Here is a 23525-nt window from a genome sequence, read left to right as displayed (position 1 = left end):
GCATATTTTGTTAACAGCTGTGGGTGTTGGCTTCAGATAAATGAAGAGATGCAATGACTATCGGTTCCACGCAAAAAACTGCTGTTTGGTAAATGTGACCCTCCCCTTAGAATCAGGCTGAAATGCAAGAAACATCCTTAGCTGCTGATATATACAGTATGTTCATGCTCTTGGGGGTCTGTACAAGATACATATACAGTGTGACAGTTTTTACCACTAGGTAGACCCATTACTTGGAATAATCCCTCTCACTCTATATTTTTTAATACTTGACTTCACCTGACTGACGGTGCTATCTACAGGATGACTGGCAGACCAGTGCCTTTAGTAACTCTTGTACTATTTGCAAACTGGTGACCTGTGGTACCTTCTTATTTTTTTATGCCTGATGAATTTATTCATGTATAAATGTTGTAGGCAAACAGAGACATGCATTTGTACTTTACTTCATTCTTTGTTTATGTTCCTTGAAGAATGAGTGCTATTTTTGTTATTCTAGTCATGTCTGTAAAGGTGCCACTTATGATGAATATATCTACCTGGCCAGCATGCAGGAAATAAAATCCCTATGACATGAGTTTATTTCCATCATTACTCACTCATGTATATTAGCCCACTGGCACAGAAGAAAGGTATATGACTGGGCAAGCGGTGACCTGGCTTTATTCACCAAGCCTGAGTCTAGGTAGCCAGTTATGGAGAGAGGACTAAATAGTCACGGCTCACATTTCCTCTTTCATGGTTCACACTACCGTCTTTTATATTTTAAAAGAGATCAGATAGCCAGTGAGGAGTAACGTCAGTGTACTACATACCAAGCACATGTCTCTAATCAGATGCATGCATGCATGTAGCAACGCATGTATAGAAGCTAGTATGATACATTACATAACACTCAATCAGAAAAGATAGAAGAATGAATAAAAAAAAATCTCCCAAAACAGAAGCTGGGCAATGTATAATGGCCTCTCATATTCTGCCTCCTAATGTTTAATGGGGACCTCCCCAGGCAAAATGTGCAGTAATGGGGTGACAGTGTTGTGCTGAACTGATGAGGAACCAGTGCTTACTGGACAGCCACTAGGTTGCTTGAAAAAAGCAGCATAAAAAGATTTCTATTTGCACACCATATGACTCCAGGCAGTTCAGGTAATTAATCATAGTGATACTTCCTCGTCACCACTGTAGAGAGGCCCTTGCACTAGCACTTTAAGACACTAATGGAACCATCATGTGATTGAAGAAGAATGTATTTAAGAAAGATTTTAACCTTGTAGTATTGTTCTGAGGAAGTCTGAATTGATGAGGGTTTTAATTTGTACTTACAATAAAAAGTTTTTATTTGGTCAACTAAGGAGTCCAGTAATTGTCGGAGAGCTGGTGCTGTTGTTGGTGTTACAACTTTCGATTGGGAACAGTAATACCTACCCAGTATTTTTTTATTTATTTGTTTGACTGTTCCACACATCTTGTGTTATTTGGTCGGTTGGGATGGATATCTTTTCCCCAAGACAAGAAGAGATAAGGATTGCAGTCCGAGATGGCGATCATCGTGGGAGCTCACCAGGCTGGTGGAGATGATGTCACAACCAACAACCACCTAAAGAAACTTTCTCAAGTACTGATTTGCAAGGTAAAGAACGGGAAAGTGACATCGAACCAGGACATACAACAGGTATGGCTAAGAGGGTCCTGGACAAACCTTGTAGAAAGCCTTAGATTTTGAAGGAGATTATAACAATAATGCAAAAATGACAATACTTTGAGATACGATATATGATTTTGGAAAGAAATTGAAAATACTAAAAAGTGTACAGCTCGATAATGGTTATTTAAAAAAATGTATAGATGAAGGGATAGTCCCTATGGGACTTAGATTCTTTAAGATTCCAATGGGAGTTGTTTTAGATGACAGTGTTCAAGATGAATGTGCTGAAATGTTCGATCAGTTTGGATTCACTTTTATGAAATTTATCATAACATGTAATGACAAAAATTATTAATTGAACTAGAGGAGTTGAATAATATTATACAAAATGACTTAATGTATGAGGAATGTGAATTGATTTTGGAATCACAGTACACTTGGGTTGAGACACAGTTAGTTAAACAGCATGAACGGAAATGTAAAAAAATGGAAAGGGACCTTGAACAATATAAAAAAGGTTATGCTTATAGGTGGGAGAAAAAAATACACAACAGTAAAATGAAAGGCCCATACAAGAAATACACTAACAATACTAATAATGCACGGTATCCTACATATTTGACTAAGCAGGGGTCAAGAGAAGGAGGATATCAAAGAAGGAATGATAAAGAAATACATCAGGGACAAGGTTATGGTAATAATAATAATTTTTTAGGAGAAGAATGGGAATGGGACAGAATGGACCCATTAAGAACAGGAGACAGATGGGAAAAAGTGAGATACAACCGGAAAAGACAGCAATCGGAATAGCAAACAGTAATGATGATGGTATTGGAACGGGACTGAACGAACCCATTAAGGACAGGAGACAGTTGGGAAAAAGTGAGATACAAGTGGAAAAGACAGAAAATGGAATAGTAAATAGTAATGATGATGGTATTGTCAAAATTAATGAAATAATTAGTAAAAGAAATGATTTTAACATTTATAATTATACTAACAGAGGATTAAAAAAACAACATTTTTCTTTACTTGCTAAAGGTATGAAATATATACCAGATGAAAAGTTGAATGTAGTAGACAACATAATAGAGGTTAAAAAATTTGTAAGGAAACTAAATTTGCAACTATTTTTTAAGGACAAACCCATGAATTTAGATTAAGGAGCTCATTTTGAATAATTTATTAGGTATATACGAAAAAATGGTAGTTGAGGAAATTTATGAATATGGAAGAAAAAAGGGAACTAAAAAGTTAGGATTCAACCTGAGCAAAGAAGAAGTAGAAGTATTACATGAAATACAAGCAGACCATTCTTTAAGAATTATGAAACCTGACAAGGGAGGGGGAGCTGTACTTTATGATAAAGAGGAATATATAAGTAAAATGATTGAAATATTAACAAAATCAGGAAATTATGAAATTATATCCTTAAATGAAGTGCATATTGGATATCATAAAGTGGATATGATCTTGGAGGACCTATTAATAGAAGAAAGGATTGAAGGGGAACTTTATAAGTTTCTAAAAGTTGAATACCCAATTATAGGGACTATTATAGGGATTCCAAAGGTCCATAAAGATATCAAAACCCCCCCCTTCAGGCCAATTATATCAGGAAGCTACTCCAAAACATTCCCATTTGGAAAGGTTATAGACAGATGGCTTAAGACCATTTATAGGAATATCCCACAAATAATAATAGATTCGTGGGATTTCTTAAAGAGGTTAAAACCAGAAATAGCACAAAGAGCTAAATGGTTGGTCACCGTAGACGTGATAGACCTCTTTTCAAGTATTCCTAAAGAAGAGGGAATGGTTAGGTTTCAGGACACCATTAAGAAAAAAAGTTGTATCTCATGGGAAAGAACTTTAGTACTCATGGAGTTTATGGATATAGTACTGTCCTACAATTACATTATTACTATAGACACACTGCTTGTGCCCCGATGTTTGCAAACCTGTTCCTGACAAGCTGGGAAGAGGAGTTTATTTTAAACTCAGAGTGGTCACCCTTTCTTGGATGCTATTTCCGTTTTCTTGATGATATTTTTATTACATGGAATGGTAACGAAGTAGAGCTAGAGAAATTTAAGATTTATTTAAATGGATGTAGTGAAGAAATAAAATTTACCTTCAGTCAAAATCAAAATTCCATTCCCTTCCTAGACACAATGATCACACTAGAGGAAGGGAGATTTAAATCTAATATTCATAGGAAATTGACTTTTAGTAATTCCTATTTGGACTATCAAAGTAGCCATCCTACGGTACAGAAAAGGAATATAGTAAGGGGCCAATGTATAAGGGTGGCCAGAATGACATCAGTTAGGAAGGACTTACAAAGAGAATTAAAAAAGGTAGGGGACTTCTTTTTAGATAGGGGATATCCCTACAAAATAGTGGAAGACGCAATCAGGTATGTCTCGGGAGAATGGGGAAGGAAGTACAAGCCCTTATTGGGAAATGGAGACTTACCAGTGAATGATGTCACTTTGGAAGTTGAAAAAGAAGGTGGTTTAGACATTATGCACACAGGTGACGAATATAGTAGGGCTTGTATACTACAATACAGTAAGCATAGTGGAGAAATTAGGAAAATTCTTGACAAGCATTGGAACATCACTAGGATTGATGGAGAAATTTCCAAAATAATGGGGGAGAAACCATTATGTGTATTTAAGAATGGGAATAATATGAAGAAATTATTGGAGAGGAAAATTCAACCTACAGATTACAAAATTAAAGGTACCCACAAATGTGGGACATGTAATCAGTGCCAATACATTATTACAGTCCCCAGTATAGGACTAATGGACATTAATAAAACTAAAGTGTGGTTTCAAAAGGGTAACTGTAGATCCAGGCATCTGATTTATCTAGCAAAGTGCACTAAATGTACAGCATTTTATGTTGGAAAAACAACCAGATGCCTGAGAAATAGAATATACGAACATCTATACAGTATACAAAAGAAGGATGACAGGAATGCCCTGTGGAGACACTTGAATGAAAATTTTGAATGCTCGGGCTTTCATTTTGGAATATTAGAATTAGTTAAAGCTAATCCTAGGGGAGGAAACATAAAGAAAAAAGTAGGGGAAAAAGAGATTATTTGGCAAATTAAATTAAATGCTTCTGTACCCCCAGGTATAAATGAATACCTGTCTATTAAACCTATACTTGAGGCACACATATAAACTAAATATAAAGTGCATAAATACATGTGTTTGCAGTTTATGTTTGTTTAATATTCAACTTAAATATTTTTATTCAAAACCTCTGTGTAATGTAGTATAATTATTAGATGGAATGGAATTAATATGAATTTATATGAGTAGATGATGTTTTTAAAAAATTTTTATATTGAATTGTTTAAGAATTGCACTAGCACTTTAAGACACTAATGGAACCATCATGTGATTGAAGAAGAATGTATTTAAGAAAGATTTTAACCTTGTAGTATTGTTCTGAGGAAGTCTGAATTGATGGGGTTTTAATTTGTACTTACAATAAAAAGTTTTTATTTGGTCAACTAAGGAGTCCAGTAATTGTCGGAGAGCTGGTGCTGTTGTTGGTGTTACAACTTTCGAGTGGGAACAGTAATACCTACCCAGTATTTTTTTATTTATTTGTTTGACTGTTCCACACATCTTGTGTTATTAGGCCCTTGCACCTTACTTGAATATATAATAAGTAAATAAGTAATTTAATAAGCTCTAGGATAATTCAGAATGATCGCTCAGGAGACAATAAACTGTAGTTTATTAAATGGTCTCCTATAGGAAGGAGGAATATAAGTCAAGGTCCCAGTGAGACTATGAATATCCCTACAGCTACAAGGAGAAAAAGGAACACAAAGTACACACAGCATTTGCAATATAAGCCTAGAGCATTTATGCCTATGCACTTTCTTCCATTGTGTTTCTTTTGACTACAAGGCAATAGAACAATTAATTTATAACTAATCTGCATATAAATGTGTCCATTACTTTTATATCTTTGATAAAGCCAGTGATCAGTAATCTCAATATCCAAGAAAGACATTGTACAAGTAGGTATTACAGAGCCGTCCAAGAACCCCCTTTGTGGTGGGTATGCCCCTCAAGTAAACTTAATATATCCAAAGATACTATACCCCACAGCAAACTATGGGATGTAGAAACAGAGGGGTGATGGTGGTGATGTAAGTTTATTTTCTCTCTGCAAGCACATACTTATATTTATTTGTTCTACATCATAAGGATTTTGGATTAATGCTATTTTTATTTAGGGAAGCATGATCAGTCACTGTGACTCCCCACCACAAGGATGGCCCATCTAAAGACTTAGGTAATTGTAGTCCCATTACCCTCAGCAGCCTTATAGGTTCATAGGTGTTTACAAGGCTAATAACCACAAGGGCTTTTTTAAGTCTAGCCATGCATCCCAAATCTCTGACAAGTTCTAGTATCCTTGATAAGTGTAAGCTGGGGCCTGGGAGATGAACCATTTACAGGTTACCTGTGTCCATCAGAGACATAGGTACAAAACCAGGGATGAATTTTCGGTTTCCCATCCAGTTGCCCAAGTTGCACTTGAATTGGGTTAGGAAGGAACTCTGCTTCACATGGATGGGGAGATCCATAGATGCAGTAGTCTCTGGAATACATACTTATTTCTCCAGCAGGTCCTATTTATATTACTGGCAAGGTTTAAGTCTTTAGAATGGGTAACTCTGGTGCTGTTTGTTTTGTGGATATGCAGCAGATCCATCAGAGTGGGGTCTGACAATGCCCTGTATGCCAGACATAGGTCTCTATAGGAGACAGAATACAGGGATAGGGCCTTAAGGCGGACTGCATAGGACATTTTACTTATGCCCTGTATTCTTTTAGTGAGGAACCTCTTTGGACATTCCAATTGTTGGAAATGGCTGGTTAGGTACATACGAAAGGGGGCACTGTACTCCGTGATAGGGCTGATGAATGCAGAATACGGTGGACCAATGATTTCCTTGGACTTAAATGCCATACCTTTGTTTATAAAATAAAACAATGCCCTTCTACATTGCTAAAGGTCCCAAAGCAAAAGTAGAATCAACGAAAAAAGAAATTCCGTGTAGCCAACACAGCAGACAGCAGACAACTGTAAAAATAACAGCAAAAGCCTTGAGGGTTAAAATAAAAACTGGAAACAACAGTTCGATGAGTGCTTTTGGCATATAGCCTTCCTCAGAAATTGGAATTTCTTTTTTCATTGATTCTACCTTTGTTTATAAGTTGTGCAACATAGAATGATTTTCTCACCACTGTAGACACATGATGGTCAAAGGTTAGATTAGTATCTATGTGTGTCCCTAAGTCCCTGACTACTGGGTCTTCTGTAAGGGTTATATGCAAAGCCATCGAATATATCATAGTGAAACTTATTTATGTAGACATAGGTAATTTAGCTGAACTAGACTACACTCAATTTGGCATTGTGAAGGGCAGGTCCTGTCTCCTGAATGTGGACAGTGGTCACTCTGTGCATGCTACTTGTCTTGACCTAGCCAAGGCTTTTGATGCTATCCCTCATTCTGGTGTTATTGAAAAAATAGGCAAGCCTAATGTAAACCTCTATGTTATCCACTGGATTGCAAATTAGCTGTCCAACAAATCCTAAGTCGTGAAAGCTGCTGGGGTACCTGCTCTGAGTGTAAAATTTTAATTAGTGGGATAACACTGGGGTTAGTGCTGGGCCCTCTCCTGTATGCCATTTATTTTCAAGCCAATATCTTAGAAGTGTGGTTGACCAAGTTTGCAGAGAACAGCAAGCTGGCCATTGTTAACCGCTTATCCACTGATAGTAAACTGCTCCAGCAAGGGTTGGAATATACACATACCTGGTGTACTGACAATAGTCTAAATTTAAATGTAAAGAAATGCAGTACAGCAATGTTAAGCAAAAAAACTGCTCCTACCTCATATGTTGTAAGTGGTGCCCTCTTTAGGACAGGCAAAATTGTAAGGGACCTGGGTACTTTAATGGGAACTCTCTCTCATTTGATAATCATGTTTTCATCGTAGTCAGGAAATCCTTCTAGTTGGCTCAATTAATTTACAAGGGAATATCTCCAAGATCCAAAGAAGTAATCTTATCACAGTACTCTTCCCTTATCAAATCCAACATCAGATATAATACACCCTTTTGAGATATACAAATCCAAGCGTATCATTCAGTTGGAAAGGACTCACTGACTTTTAACAAAGAAAATTAGCACAACTTTTTTTACACTTGGTAGCATACTGGCTGCTTTGAGGTGTCTTATGCCTTGATTTTTGAGGAGTGGAAGACCCAGTCCTACTTGATCTCCTATTTCTTTGCAGAGTCAGTTGCTCTACAAATACCTGTGTGTGTGGGTGGGGGTGGGTTATATCTACACTTACAAATAAACAAGACTTGCTGGAGGGATAGTTTCCTAAATCAGTGTATTTACAACATTAGGAATAAGTTATTATTATAGGTAAAGCAAAGTACTAATTTGTCTGTCTTGAAGCTAGTCTTTTTTATCTTATTTTTTAATACCTTTAAATTTAGTCTTGATAACTGGATGGGTAGGTACACATTTACACCAGGATCATCCTTGATTTTGGAGGTGAATACGATTTAAGTGCGCCTTCTTAATGGTGCATATGGCTAGGCATCAAACAGACAAAAACAACTAAACTTATCTGTTAACTGTTAGCAGTATTCTGTATTAAGTTAAGAGAAACTTACTCAATGTCTTCGTTGAAGAGGTAGGTGGCCCAGCCTGGGACAAATCCAGGGTCTCTAGTAAACCAGAGGACAACCAGTAATACGAAAAGAATGAGAACATTAATCTCCGCAAAGGTCATGGTCCCAAGTTTATGGTATTCTTGACAGATAACATTATAGGCAGTAATTTCTTTCTGGGTCTTCTGAACTCCACATCCCCAAGATTTCTTAAAGCTTATAAGAGAATATATGAGATAAGAGGTATTATCACAGTGAACGTTTTATTGAAATTATCACAATATGATTACTACTCCGTATGTTTTCACATAATAAACATTTGCATTCTGAGAAATCACACTGACTGTTACAGTTTCTTCTGAGTCTGATTTGTGTGCCTGTCTCCTATTTTCATTCGTAAGGTCATTCTTGTAGGACATGGCTGAAAGTGACCTTCACATAACTGGATGTTTTGGCTTGCCATTGCAAGCTTGAACAACAAAATCTGAAGTCCAGCAATGATGAAAACACAGAAAATCACAATGCTGAAAACCTATAATATCAAACTCCCAGATTTGCTCCCTTTCTGGACCCATGTTAGTGCGTATTCCTGGGTCTGGAGCAGTAAGAAGTTTCAAGATTCGATTGTTAGCGATACTGTAGGCTGTCATCAGTGTGATTTTCAGTATTTCATATTGCTGGATTAATGTTCCTTCATTCAAGCCTATGATAGTATAAAGGATACTTCATGTTCAACAGTAGGTTATTTGACCAGCAGATGGTAATTGTCATCAGGCCCCCCCGTGGACTATGTGTAGGCCCAGGTACTGTAATCCTCTTGATAATTTAGGTTAAGAGTCCTCCCTATCACCTCTGTGGAAGGAGCTAACAGTATTATAAGATCTTTACCTGTCATGCATGCTGGTGAAGAAGGTATACTCATACAGAAATAGAGTGGCAGTGGTAGTGGTGGGATGGTTGTGGGATATATCCTCAGCCAAATAAGTCTGCAATACTTCTGATAAGGCAATAATTGTTTTTCTCATATCTTACAATATTTCCAGTGAATACCCAACTTCTTTGTTATCTTTTTGCAATTAGTATCTGCAGTAATAGTTTCTACTCAGATACTCAATTTCCACTAAGACTGGAATATCCTTGCAGGTAGGGAAGAGACTATCAGGAAGGGAAGACAACAGGTTAGCTGATACAGCAGTTCCACAAAGGTAAGTGATAATCTGATATTTTTGCTATAAACATGTCCCTCTTCAATGTTTTCCATTCTAATATCACTGGCTTGTTACCTTGAAATTGATATTTGTATTATTATAAACCTACATTTAAATGACACTCCTGCAAACATGCATTCTGTCCAATCATACATCCCTCCCGCCACTTGAAACCAATATAATAATCAAATAATTATAGCTTTATAATTGAATACTCACTTAATTCCCATAAAGGCAATTTGCAGCCAAAACCATGCCAGAATCAACATCAGCAGCATGTTAGGGAATGCAAACCCAAACCATGAAGCAAAATTGATAACATCACCATTCTTAGGAAATAGCCTGCAATTTAAAAGGAAGAAGTGATTTACACAATTCAACATCAGTGGTTTTGATGTAAATAATCATTTTAACAAAATAAAAATAGCACTATACATTTTAAAATTATGGAACAGTCCAACTATGTGAATTATAGATACATGAAATTGTTCATTTAAAAATGTACTCAAAAACATTTGTAATAATATGAGATTATTGACAGTGACACCATGACATGAGGGCTAATGGGGAGGGGGGGAGGTTACACTGTGGGAAGTTTGGATTTAACGAGAGAAAAAAAACACTTTTATCACATCATCCTAAAACTGTAATAGTTTTATCATATCACACTAAAAATTTTAATTAACAAACTATATTTACAAAATAATGGTTATAGAGAAGTCATGTCAGAGTCTTATATATTATAAAATCTTAGTCAGGTAGCAGGTAAATGTAAATCACATTCTGAAGATGGGCAAGTCAAAGCTTAGCAAAAATGACAGTTTCCATTAAAGTGTATTCTTTTTTTTCTTTTATTTATCATTTGCCAACCTGGTAACTGTTTGGTCTATGAGCTCTTTCCTAGGATGACCTAAGATAAAAAAGCAAGGGTAAACATTAACATATATGTCACTTGTATGTGTCTGTATGTGTGGTGTGTGTACTTATGTATCTATATCTGCCCGTATATAATATATATTAATTGTGTGTGTGTGTGTGTGTGTGTGTGTGTGTCTATATATATATATATATATATATATATATATATATATATATATATATATATATATATATATAAAACATTTACAGATATTTTTGTGTGTGTGTGTGTGTCTGTGTGTATATATATATATATATATATATATATATATATATATATATATATATATATATATATATATATATATACACACATATATATGCACATGTATACATACACATGTAGGTAGGTGTAGATGTATAGATATAGGCAGCTAGACATAAACAGTTTAGTACAGCAAATTAACCTCCATGTGTTTCAAAGGTGATAGAAGACAAGAGAACTGAGATAAAACATATAATGACATGGGAGATATGTAATCTCTACAGGGCCTGTGATAAAAAGCCAAGACCAACCCCCAGACCTGTATGGCAGAGATATTACCCATGAGCACCTGTGCTGTAAATGTTTTATCAGCCACTGAGACCTCAGGTTTAAAACTGAATCTGAAGGGAAAAGTATAATTAAATATGCTGCTCAAAAATGGTATAGGCCATTGAGTTATTTTCCTGCCATTTAAAATATCTGTCAATGGAAAAATATAGTTTCCCAGTAAGGAAACCTCCATAAAAAACTTCTCCAAAGCCAACTTCATGCTACTCAAATCAGAAGTGACAAACTTCATGACACCCATGCAGACGGGAACTGAAAGTGCAACTGCTGAATCCTACACTAAGGCACTGTACGAGCACATCCACTCATGCATGAATCATGCCATCCCATATAGTACCAAGATGCTCTCATCCAAAAAAAGGAAGCCAATCTGGTGGTCCCCTGCCATAAACAAACTTTACAACAAAAGGAAGAAACTGTTGCAGAAAAGAGGAAAATCCCAGGATGCAAAAAACTCCCTTACCAGCCTCAGTAAGATACTGAGATCCCTCATAAAATCCTCCAAAGCTAGTTATGAAAATAAAATTGCCAACGATTCCAAAGACAACCACAAGGCATTCTATAAATATGTCAAGAATCTAAATGAAAATGCTCAGATCTGCTCTGAACTAAAACAGCATGGCATTAAATATACTGATCCCAAGGATATTTCCAATATCCTGGCAGATCGATTCAGTGCCAACTTCACCCCCCTCTCACCCCCTAAATGGCCCATCTCAATACCGGAAGATTGCCAAATTCCGGTAATAACGGCCACACAGGTAAAAAACGCACTCTCCAAAGCTAAGAATACAGCATCCATGGGACCAGATGACATCCCGGGCTGTGTACTACATGAACTACAATATGAACTGGCACCTCACTTGTGTCATGTTTAATCATAGCCTCACTTCAGGTTTCGTGCCCACTGAGTGGCGCAGAGCTACAGTTATCCCACTCCACAAGGGGGGATCCACCTTGGATCCCGGAAACTACCATCCCATCAGTCTGACGAGCCTTATCTGCAAGGCCATGGAGAGTATTATCATGCAACTTATAAACAAAGACGTTGGCAACCTTCAAACACTGGACCCCACCCAGTTTGGGTTTGTGAAGGGCCGATCTTGGCTCCTGAACCTGATTGACTTCTTCAAATCAGTCTCCAGAGCCATGGACAAGGGTAAGGTGGTCCACACAGCCTATCTAGACCTTGCCAAAGACTTTGACACCATCCCCCACTCTGGAATCATAGATAAACCTACTAAGCTGGGCATTAATCCCTACGTCACTCAATGGGTTGCTAACTGGCTTACTGATAGAACCCACACTGTAAAAGTAGCCGACTCCAAATCCAGCTCCAGACAAGTGACAAGTGGAGTACCTCAGGGTTCAGTCCTGGGACCGCTCTTGTTTGGCATCTACTTCACTGAAGTACAAGCCAACACTAAGGGACTCTGGCTAACAAAGTTCGCAGATGACTGCAAACTGGTAGCCATTATTGAATCCCCAAATGATGTGGATACTCTACAAAAGGACCTTACAGAAACAGATGCTTGGTGCCAGAGCCATAGGATCAAGCTCAATGCCAAGAAATGTATAGTTATCCTGTTTGGGAAAAAACATATACCTATGAATTACCATATAGGTGGCAGTACACTAAACACAGAAAGTGTGATAAGAGACTTAGGGACACAGGTGGACAGTGGTCTCACCTTTGATAACCACATCGCCACAACAGTAAGGAAATCCTTCTGTGTGGCACACCACATCACTAAGGGCTTTTCATCCAGAAAAAAGGAGGTCATTGTCCCACTGTACTCATCCCTCATTAGACCCATTATAGAATACAATGCCCCGTTTGGTATGTACCTCTCAAGACAATCTGCAACAACTGGAAAGGCCGCAGAAATACCTCACTAAAAGAATCACAGGCCTAAAGCAGATGCCCTACGCTGACCACCTTAAACTCTAGCTATACTCTGTCTCATATCGTCTACTCAGAGGCCAGAGGCGATCTCTGCTTAACATACAAGGCCATGTCAAACCCAGAGATGTTGGACATGCTACACTTAAAGAAATCCCAATCCCTCAGAGCCACACGCTCCAGGGATCTAAACCTTGTCATCACAATAAACAAAACATGCTGGAGGGATAGGTTCCTGACCCAGAGACTCCCCAGACTCTGGAATAGATTGCCCATACATGACAAGCAGAGTGCCTCTTTGGCCCTCTTCAAAAGGGACCTTGACGACTGGATGGGAGAAAGGAAATTCACCCTGTGATCATGTCAGACACCCTGCTAGACAGGGTTCCAGGGAAGTAAATAGTATGGGAAGAAATAGCCAGGAAATTGTTATGGCTAGGCTTGTATAGGCCATAGGGCTGATAGTCTAGTACCAACCTATGAACCTATAATGTATGCAGCTATTACTTTATTTATTTATTTACATATATTTCATGCCATAACCTAAAGAAACAGGTTTTCATATTACAAAACTGTGTAATACAACTTTTTTGTCATTGCTTTCTTTTCTGGAAAAGATAAAGATGAACACACAAAAACTGTGCAGCTATGAAGCTAAGAGCTTATGTTCTTTTAATTTAAACTTCTTCAGACCTCCAGTGCAACATAAAAAAATCCCTTTATATACCGAAAACAAATAATGTGACCAAAAGCAATTAATTACACAATGAACCATAAATTCTCATATACAATCATATAAAAAATGAAAACAAAAAACATGAATAATAAAACATACCCAAGATGTTCATTTAAAACATTACAAGATATATAAACATGAAAAATGTAACAAATCACATCTTCACAAGGCATTTAATGATAGTTGCCTCATTAATCCTGGCATCATGTTGACATGCAGGAGAGTTTGCACCACCTTCAAGAAGTCTATATTTTTTGTAATAGATTATTTAACTCCTAGTCCTTACAGTGGTGATTTTAAGAACCTCTTGGAAGTTAAGTAGCTTAATTGGCAAATTCTCCTGCAAGGCAGCAAGATGCCAGGTCTTAATGAGGCAATTAACATTAAATGCCTCTTGAAGATGTGATTTATGTTTTTCATGTACATATTTTTGTGATGTTTTATATGAACATGTTGGGTATGTTTTACATATTCACTTTTTTGTTTTTATTTTTTATACATTTGTATATGATAATTTAAGGTTCATAGTTTAATAAATTTTTTAATTAATTGCTTTTGGTCACACGACTTATTTTGGGTATATAAAGTTTCTTTTATGCTGCACTGGAGCTCTGAAGAAGTTCAAATTTATTTATTTATTTATTTTTATTTATTTTATTTTATCTAACCTTTGTTTACCAGGAAACTCTGACTCGAACAGAGCCCATTTTCAGAGGAGGCCAAGGGGAGAAACACTCCAGATGCATGGGTTTAGAATGTGGAAGGAAAATGGAGCACCCAGAGGAAACCCACACAAATGCAGAGAGGACATGCAGACTCCGCTCAGAAGGCACTCCAGCTAAGAATTGAACTGGAGACCCTATTGCTGTGAGGCTCCACCACTGCACCATGCAAATTAAAAGAATGAAAATGCTGAGCCTCATATCTGAACAGTTTGTTTTGTGTTCACCTTTATCTTTTACATCTTTTTACTTGTCTTCACCATTTCATTTGCCTTCAGTAGTTCGATAGTTTGTACTACTGGTTTTCTTGGCATTTTCTGTTTTTGTTTTCCAGTTTTTAGTGATTTTTGCCATTTTTGGTTTTGGTTTGGTTCTACATTTTACGGCATGGAAGCCGGTAACACCAGTTCATGTGCTGGCTTTTTTGAGGATGGATCAAATGTTAATCTGAACCTGCTGACATATCCTGTACCCTTTGACCTTTTGTATTTCATCCAGTCACTCATGGGTTTTATAGCAAGAGCGCAGGCAGTACTTACAAATGTTCAATCTCATGGTGCTGTCCCTTGTTCATCTACAGGAGTTGGTAATAAAGTGTGGAATGATGGTCTGAGGAGTACAGTGGCAGACTGAGCTATTGAAGGACAAAAGCAGTTTATTAACTGTCATTCTGTGAGATCTTGTTTCAGTATGGACTGCAGTTTGTGGGTGAGCACAAATCATTTTGACTGTAATGAAACTTCATATTTAAATGCCTCGGCTAAGGATGGCTGTTTCAGAAATTGTCGACAGCTCGTTTTTGAACAAAACTTATTAAACTAAAAACTATTGAGCTTGAATTTTTTTATTTAGAACATTGTATTGCAATACAACATGTTCTGTTTGGTTTGAGTGTGTTTAAATTTCCAAATGGAACTCAGTACAATGATGCACTTTATAACAAACTCATTCATTTGTTTAATAATACAGACTTGGAGGTCATGAGACTTCTTGTGTTCTATTACAAAGAAAAGCTCAAGGTTTTAAGAGAAGATGTGAAGAATTTGGAAAATACAATTAATAAAAACAGATTTTTTTTCACGGATGTTTGGTTGAATATAATGCAATTGCGGCAAAGATTGATAGGCATTGTGCTACTATTGTGCAAAGTAAGCAGAAAAAAGGTGTTGAAGGACTCAAATGCATATGCCACTTGCAAACCATACCCCATTAGTAAAATTAAGAATGGTGACAATGATAATCTACTTGATAATGTCAAACAGATGCCTACTACTGCTACTATAGATAGTGGGGGTCGATTCTCAGGTTAATCAGGAGTGTTCTACTGACTTTTTTCTTGATTCAAACATGTTTTCTGTTGAACTTGGTTGTAGTAGTTTCAATAATGTGGTGGGAAATAATACTGAGGTTATCACTTCATCTTCCCCTTTTTGGAATATGGTTCCAGGGAATCTTGGCATCAAATAGAATAGCCCAAATGGAAGTTAAAGGGGAGAGGCAGAGAAAAATGAATTTCACCAAATTTGAGAGCCCAATACATGGTTATTCTGCTTTGGAAAGTATTTACTTTGTAGTTCAAGAAAGACATTTGGCTATTTTGAATAATTTTTTTTCATTTGTTCCATCATGAAGGGCAATTCTGGTTAATACTGTCAAAGAGCTCAAATTACATATACAAAAGCTTAATTTACATTTTTTTTGCATGATGTAGATGTTTCAATGGAAGGGAGGAATGAAAAACATGGAAAAAGAGTACATTTAATCCGTCACTTCACCATACCTTAGAAGTATTTCTGGATATATGTGAGAAAGAGATTAGAGATCTTTTTGGTGCCTCATTGCCTAAAAGATTTTTTAATATGACCATGTCTGAGAGGCAAGCTTTGTCGGAGCTAAGGAATATGACCATGTCTGAGAGGCAAGCTTTGTCGGAGCTAAGGAATGCTAAGGGGCTCTGACAAAGGCAATGGGGACATATTGATGACTTATGCTGATGACAATTGTGCTATGTTAGCTGATAATAATTTCTATGAACCTTTATTGGTTAATGAAACCAACTATCACTTTCATCAGGTTGATAATATTTTATTTGATCTTTTATACAATGGGCAAGTTGATGTTAAGTTCCATGAGTTCTTACAGGTTGAATTTTCTAAAATGGGTTGATTTTTTGGTATTCCAAAAAATCATAAAATCATTGCTGAGGGTGAGTTTTCATTCTTTCAGACAAATTATTTCAGCAGGTGGTACTAAAACAGAATTAATTTCTATTTTTTTGGATTCTGTTATCAATCCTTTTGTCCAGAGTTCGCAATTTTATTTGAGAGATTCTTGAGCATTGTTAGATTTGCTGGACCAATACACTTTTTCCGGTTGTGAAAAATGTATGTTCACCTTAGACATAGTTTTGTTATATTCCTGTATACCACAGGATATGGGATTAGAATTTTTTAGAAATTATTTAATTAATTTTATGAAATTTGATGATAATTTCATTAGTACTCTCTGTGTACTCTTGCCGAGCTTGCTTTAGATAATAATTTTTTGTCTGTTTAATGGAGATTATATTAAGAGAAAAAAGGTGTGGCGATAGGTGCAATAATGCCACCCTCTTAGGCCAGCCTAGTGATGAGTTGGTGGGAACAAGATATTCTTTGTGTGCATGCTTTATTTCATAAAGTAGCATTTTACAGAAAATATATAGATGATTTGTTTATTGTTTGGGAAGGTGCCTTACAAGAAGTTGATGCATTTGTTTGTGACCTTAATGCTAGCACGCAATTTCTGAGTTTTACTAAAGGGTGCCTAGGAATTATTTTATAATTTATTTTATTTTATTAACATTTTTGTTTACCAGGAAAGTCCGACTTGGAACAAAGCCAATTTTCAGCTGAAGCTCAAGGAGAAACGCTCCAGATGTATGTCTTTACAATGTGGGAGGAAACCAGAGCACCTGGAGGAAACCCACACAAATGCAAGGAGGACATGCAGACTCTGCATAGAAGGCACCCCAGCCAAGAATCAAACCGAAAATCTCTTGCTGTGAGGTGACAATGCAATCGCTGCACCACTGTGCTTTCCAGGGAATGGTAGTCAACTATATGGATATTGAAATCACTGTGGATTTAGTTCAGGCACTTTTCATAGTAGTATTTTTAGGAAATCTACCTTCATTAATATTTTTAGGAAATCTACTTTTATTAATATTTATCTTGCTTCCAACAGTCAACATCCAGAATTTATGAAGAAGATTGTTATCAGGGGTCAGTTTACTAGAATCAGTCATCTTATTACCCTAGATACTAAATTTGAGAATGAAGTATTATATTTAAAACAATTGTTTATTGACAGAGGTTATACTGATCCCTTATTGGATAACATAATTAATGAGGTTAGAAGTTTTAGAAAGATGAGATATTCTCCTGTTTTGCTTAATAGCTATCACTGTTTCAGTAGTTCTAGCAATAAATGTTCTGATGATGGCTGCTATGTATTAATGTCAAGAGGGTTTCCTTTACCTATTTTGTCTGATGCCCATAAAATTAGGACTATTTTAAATATGAATTGGAAGATTATTTCAGGTAGCAAGGACCTTAGTGATGTGCTTGGTTTGGCACTAAGGTTTACTTATAAGAAGAATTTTGAGCTCAAGAAGTTATTTGAATACATTCCTATAACTGACAACATTAGCAAATGGGGTATGTTCCATTGTAATGGTTGTAAACAGTGTGGATACATTAATGAAGATCTAAAGTCCTTAGGTGCAATGGAATGCAATTATGGGCAAAAGGAAGATTTACTTCCCACTCGACATTTGTGGTTTATTTATCTACTTGTGATTCCTGCCAATGATTTTTTTGTAGGTAAAATTATAAGGAAAATGCGGACAATAATCTCTGAGCATTTATTAGATATTAAAAATAAAGATGTTAGAAATGCTCTAGCTAGACATTATTTAGTTTGCACCAACTTCAAGAAGTTTGTATTTTTTGTAATAGATTATTTAACTCCTAGTCCTTACAGTGGTGATTTTAAGAGCTTTTTGGAAGTTAAAGAGTTTAATTGGCAAATTCTCCTTTAAGCCAACAAGATGCCAGGTCTTAATGAGACAATTAACATTAAATGCCTCTTGAAGATGTGATTTGTTATGTTTTTCTTGTATATATTTTATAATGTTTTATATGAACATTTTGGGTATGCTTTATATATTCACATGTTTTTTGTTTTCATTTCTTATACATTTGTATATGAGAATTTAAGGTTCATTGTTTAATTAATTGTTTTTGGTCAGATGACTTGCTTTGGATATATGAAGGTTTTTTTATGTTACACTGGAGTTCAGAAGAAGTTCAAATTAAAAGAATAAAAGCACTTAGCTTCATATCTGTGCAGTTTTTTTGTTTTCACCTTTACTTTTTCATAGGTTTATAGGTGTTTACTAGGCTAATGATAACAAGGGCCATTTTAAACTTAGCCATGTATCCCAAATCTCTGACATGTTCTGACACCCTTGATAAGTGTAAGCATGGGCCTGGGAGATGAACCATTTACAGGTTGCCTGTGTCCATTAGAGACATAGGTGCCAAAGCAGGGATGAATTTCTAGTTTCCCATCCAATTGTCCAAGTTTCACTTGAATTGGATTAGGGAAGAACTCTGCTTCACATGCATGTGGAGCCTGTTCCATAGACAGGGTAGTCTCTGGGATACATATCTACCTCTCCATCAGCTCCTATTTATATCACAGACAAGGTTTAAGTCTTTAGAATGGGTAATTCCGGTGCTGTTTGTTTTGTGGTTATGTAGGAGTTCCATCAGAGTGGGGTCTGACAATACCCTTTATGCCAGGCATAGATCTCCCCTCAAAAACCTGTAGGAGACAGAATACAGGGATAGGCCCTTGATGCTGTCTGCATAGGGCATTTTACTTACTACCTGTATTCTTTTAGTGAGGAACCTCTGTGGACATTCCAGTTGTTGGATATGCCTGGTTAGGTGCATACCAAAGGGGGCATTGTACTCAATGATAGGTCCGATGAATGCCGAATACAGTGGAACAATAACTTCCTTGGACTTACAACATAGAATGATTTCCTCACCAATGTAGACACGTGGTGGTCAAAGGCTAGATTACTGTCTATGTGTGGCCCTAAGTCCCTGACTACTGGGTCAACTCTAAGGGTTGTGTTGTCATTATGATAGTTACCAGGGATGGATGACTTCCCAAAGGATACTATTATGCATTTCTTGGCATTTAGTTTTAGTCCATGTCTTCGACACCAGTTGTTTGAGTCAGTATTTTATATTATTTTACTAACCTTTACCATTTCATTAGCCTTCAATAGTTTGATAGTTCATGCTGCTGGTTTTCTTGGTGTTTTCTGTTTTTATTTTCTAGTTTTTAGTCATTTTTGGTTTTGGTTTGTTTCTTTCTTCTCTGTGTCTGACCCACATTAAAAGAGATATTCATTATCGGAGAGTAAAGCATACAAATTGTAAGTGAATGGAGTTGGTATACAATTAAATTGTTTAAAATGGTGCAATCGTTTATAATATGTAAGCATTTTTGTTTTAATTTGTGAAGTTTCAGTAGAAGTAGGTGTAGTCCATCATGGGTCACATATGAACATTTTTTCTCATTAAGTGGCCTGCTATGAGTCACACCATGTCTATCAGAAAACTATGAAAACAAACAAAAACAATTCTGGTCTGTAAGATATAGCGATGTGTTCTGTTAGCCAATGAGTTTGCATTACTATTTGAGTAAAAATTGGAAGTGTGTGATTTAGTGTTCTTAAAAAATCTGTTAGTGTATGTTCAAAATGTTGCCATAATGGCAGGAAGTAGGACATTACAAGGATTCATAATCTATTATTCATGCCAGTATTTGTTAGATATTGTGTGCTCATGCATTGGTTACCTTTTTAGATACTTAACTGAATACTTACAGCCATTCCATTATGAAGGAGATAGAAAATCCTAGTGAGGAGCTATAAAAACATATGCATTGCCATTCTACATTTCAGAATAAAATGTGTCAGAAATATTCAAATATTTGGTTGCTTATAAATTGCTTTATTTTTTTTTTTATTGTACATCTAATATATGGTGTATCTTCCATAAAGAACTTTTTGTTAAAGCTGTTTAGCTATTGGGCTCTGGTTTAGTTGTTTAAAATTTATTTTATAGTCTGGCAAATGTTAATTAAACATATGTTCACAAGCAATGCTACAAGAATACTTAATATTGGTCTTAACTTAGAAAAATAGTAGTTAATGCACTTACTATTTGTACAGGAGTCCCATGAATACAGCAGGTTGCCCCAATGTGTGAAGTCAAAGTGATCAGAAGATAGAACATCACAATGTACCACTACTGAGAAATATTCATTATTAATTGCAGAACTGACAAGCATCACGAAAAAATAAAGGAAAATTAAGATTCAGTAAGAAGTTTGACTGCCATATGACATGGCAGACATCAGGTTAGGCTGGCTGAGTCACTTACATTAAATAATAAGACTGGGCACTTAGGGTGGACCAGCTGAAACTTAGCCACTATACGTGATTATGCATCCTACTTGGATAAATCTGTTGTCCAGCACATGAGCCATCTGTATTTCATGACTGTCACTATGCCAGATGTGGATTTACAAACTTGGCTAGACTTGAAAAAAATTGTTTGGCACCACACTCATGGGTGAAACCAGTCTAGAATAATGTTGTCATGCTTTGTAGAAACTTCCTACTGTTTAACAGGAAAGACTTAATGTCACTTTTTAAAATCCAGCTTCCTTAGTAGTTTATTTTCTGAACAACAATTTTTGCTTTTGTGCTCAGCTTCCAAGACTTGTGGATGTTTTTAGAAAGATGTAGGTAGGAAGTCCACTGTTTTGACTTAGAGCCTTGCCTAAAGCACAAGGCAAGTTACTTGTTGCCATACATATTATCATCCCAGCTTCTAAATCACAGAATGTCAAAACTAGTAACCAACAGGACAAACTGTTAAAAATACAGTGGGGCATGCCCCATCTACGGCACCAGCATGAGGAGTTGTGCCTCACACACCCACTGCTACTTTTATATATATGAATAAGGGAGTGTTGATAGTGACTAAATGATGGTTAAGTCAACAGCTTTGCTGCCTGCTTAATTTGAGCTTCAGGAAAGCTGTTGATTTTTGTGCAAGATCTCTGTAATACCAAGGTTGGGGAATATATTTTTTTCCTGGCATTGCACAATCACAGAGTTGGTATATTTAAGTTGCAGATGGTGTGGGGGACTGTCTCCCCAATATAGGTAGTGCAGGGGGAACTTACCCTCCTGAGAAAAACTTTTTTTTTTTATTTGTATGCTTTGATGTTATGTTTTGGAGAATGCACAGTGTGTTGTTTGCTTTTTTTTACTTGCTTATTGATCTTCCAGTGTTTTGATTAATGTAAGTACAACAGCACACACACACACAGACACACACACACATAAATATTTACATATATTTACTCATACACTTCGAAAGCACACAACATCCCACTGTTCAGTGATCTTGCAGCAACAGTAACACTGTATGTTTGACAAAATGTGGATTAACCAAAATATAAAATAGCTCATGATGATTCATGCTTTGACAAAGAGAGCATTCAACAGAATTGATAGAATGAATTACATTCCTTGTATCTGTGTGTGTGTGTGTTTGCATGTATATAAATACATATATAAACAAATAAATAGCTAGACTGATATTCATAAATTCCAATGCCTTGGATCAACTTATTCACACCCCCACCAGGGGCAGCAATATCCTAGACCTAGTCATTACCAACATGGGAAACCGGTGTTCCACACCAGAGGTCACTTCCTCGATGGTCATATCCGACCACAAGCTAATCAGCCTAGACATCCACATCCCACCCCCAGCCCCAATTAGGGAAACCATCGTAAAAAAACTTCTCCAAAGCCAACTTCACACTACTTAAGACAGAAGTGGCAAACTTCATGACACCCGTGCAGACGGACAATAGAGGTATGACTGCCGAATCCTACACAAATGCACTTTATAAGCACTTACACGAGTGCATGGATCATGCTATCCCTAATAGAACCAAGATGTTATCCTCCAAAAAAAGGAAGCCAATCTGGTGGTCCTCTGCCATAAACAAACTCTACAACAGAAGAAAGAAACTGTTGTAAAAAAGAGTAAAATCCCATGACTTGAGGAACTCCCTGGTCAACCTCAGTAAGAAGCCGAGATCCCTCATAAAATCCTCCAAAGCTACTTACGAAAACAAAATTGCCACTGACTCTAAAGACAACCACAAAACATTCCATATCTATGTCAAGAATCTAAATGGGAACACTCAGATCTGCTCTGAGTTACAGCACAATGGCACTAAGTATACAGAACCAACTGATATTGCCAACATCCTAGCAGATAGGTTCAGTGCTAACTTTACCCCCCTCTCACCCCCTAGAGGGCCCATCTCTATACCAGAAGAATGCAAAGTTCCTATAATCATGGCTGCACAGGTAAAAAACACACTCTCCAAAGTCAAGAACACAGCATCCATGGGACCTGACAATATCCCAGGCTGCGTTCTACATGAACTACAGAATGAACTGGCACCCTACCCAAGTACCATGTTCAATCATAGCCTCACCTCAGGCTTTGTACCCACTGAATGGTGCACCGTGACAGTTATCCCACTCCACAAAAGGGGAGCCACGACAGACCCCAGGAACTACTGCCCCATTAGCCAGAAGAGCCTGGTCTGCAAGGCCATGGAACATATCATCGTGGAACTCATAAACAAAGACATTGGTAATCTCCAAACTCTGGACCCTACTCAATTTGGATTTGTAAAAGGCAGATCATGTCTCCTAAACCTGATTGACTTCTTTGAAGCAGTCACCAAAGCCATAGATGAGGGTAAAATGGTTCACACAGCTTATCTAGATCTCGCCAAAGCTTTCGACACCATCCCCCACGCTGGAATTATAGATAAGCTCACTAAACTAGGTATAAATCCCTATGTCACAAGATGGATTGCCAGCTGGTTCATGGACAGAACCCACACCGTGAAAGTAGCAGATTCCAAATCTGACAT

At 36.8% G+C, this 23525-nt stretch overlaps 1 protein-coding gene across 4 annotated transcripts in view; it reads right to left on the bottom strand.

The window, feature by feature from the left end:
• The window catches only part of SLC13A5 (solute carrier family 13 member 5), a 423982-nt gene that overhangs the window by 72323 nt on the left and 328134 nt on the right, over positions 1-23525 (bottom strand). For all 4 annotated transcript variants that reach the window (XM_044054248.1, XM_044054250.1, XM_044054249.1 and 1 more), the window contains 2 exons: positions 9814-9936; positions 8390-8602 (listed from right to left, as the gene is read on the bottom strand). In XM_044054248.1, coding sequence (XP_043910183.1) covers positions 8390-8602; positions 9814-9936 — 336 coding nt within the window. The remainder of the gene's footprint in view (positions 1-8389; positions 8603-9813; positions 9937-23525) is intronic.

This window comes from Protopterus annectens, chromosome 13.part0 (genome assembly GCF_019279795.1).
Source record: "Protopterus annectens isolate FY-2018-M chromosome 13.part0, PAN1.0, whole genome shotgun sequence".
Classification (NCBI taxonomy): domain Eukaryota; kingdom Metazoa; phylum Chordata; order Ceratodontiformes; family Protopteridae; genus Protopterus; species Protopterus annectens.
Note: the sequence above shows the minus strand (reverse complement) of the source record. Positions and strands in the feature narration are given on the sequence as shown.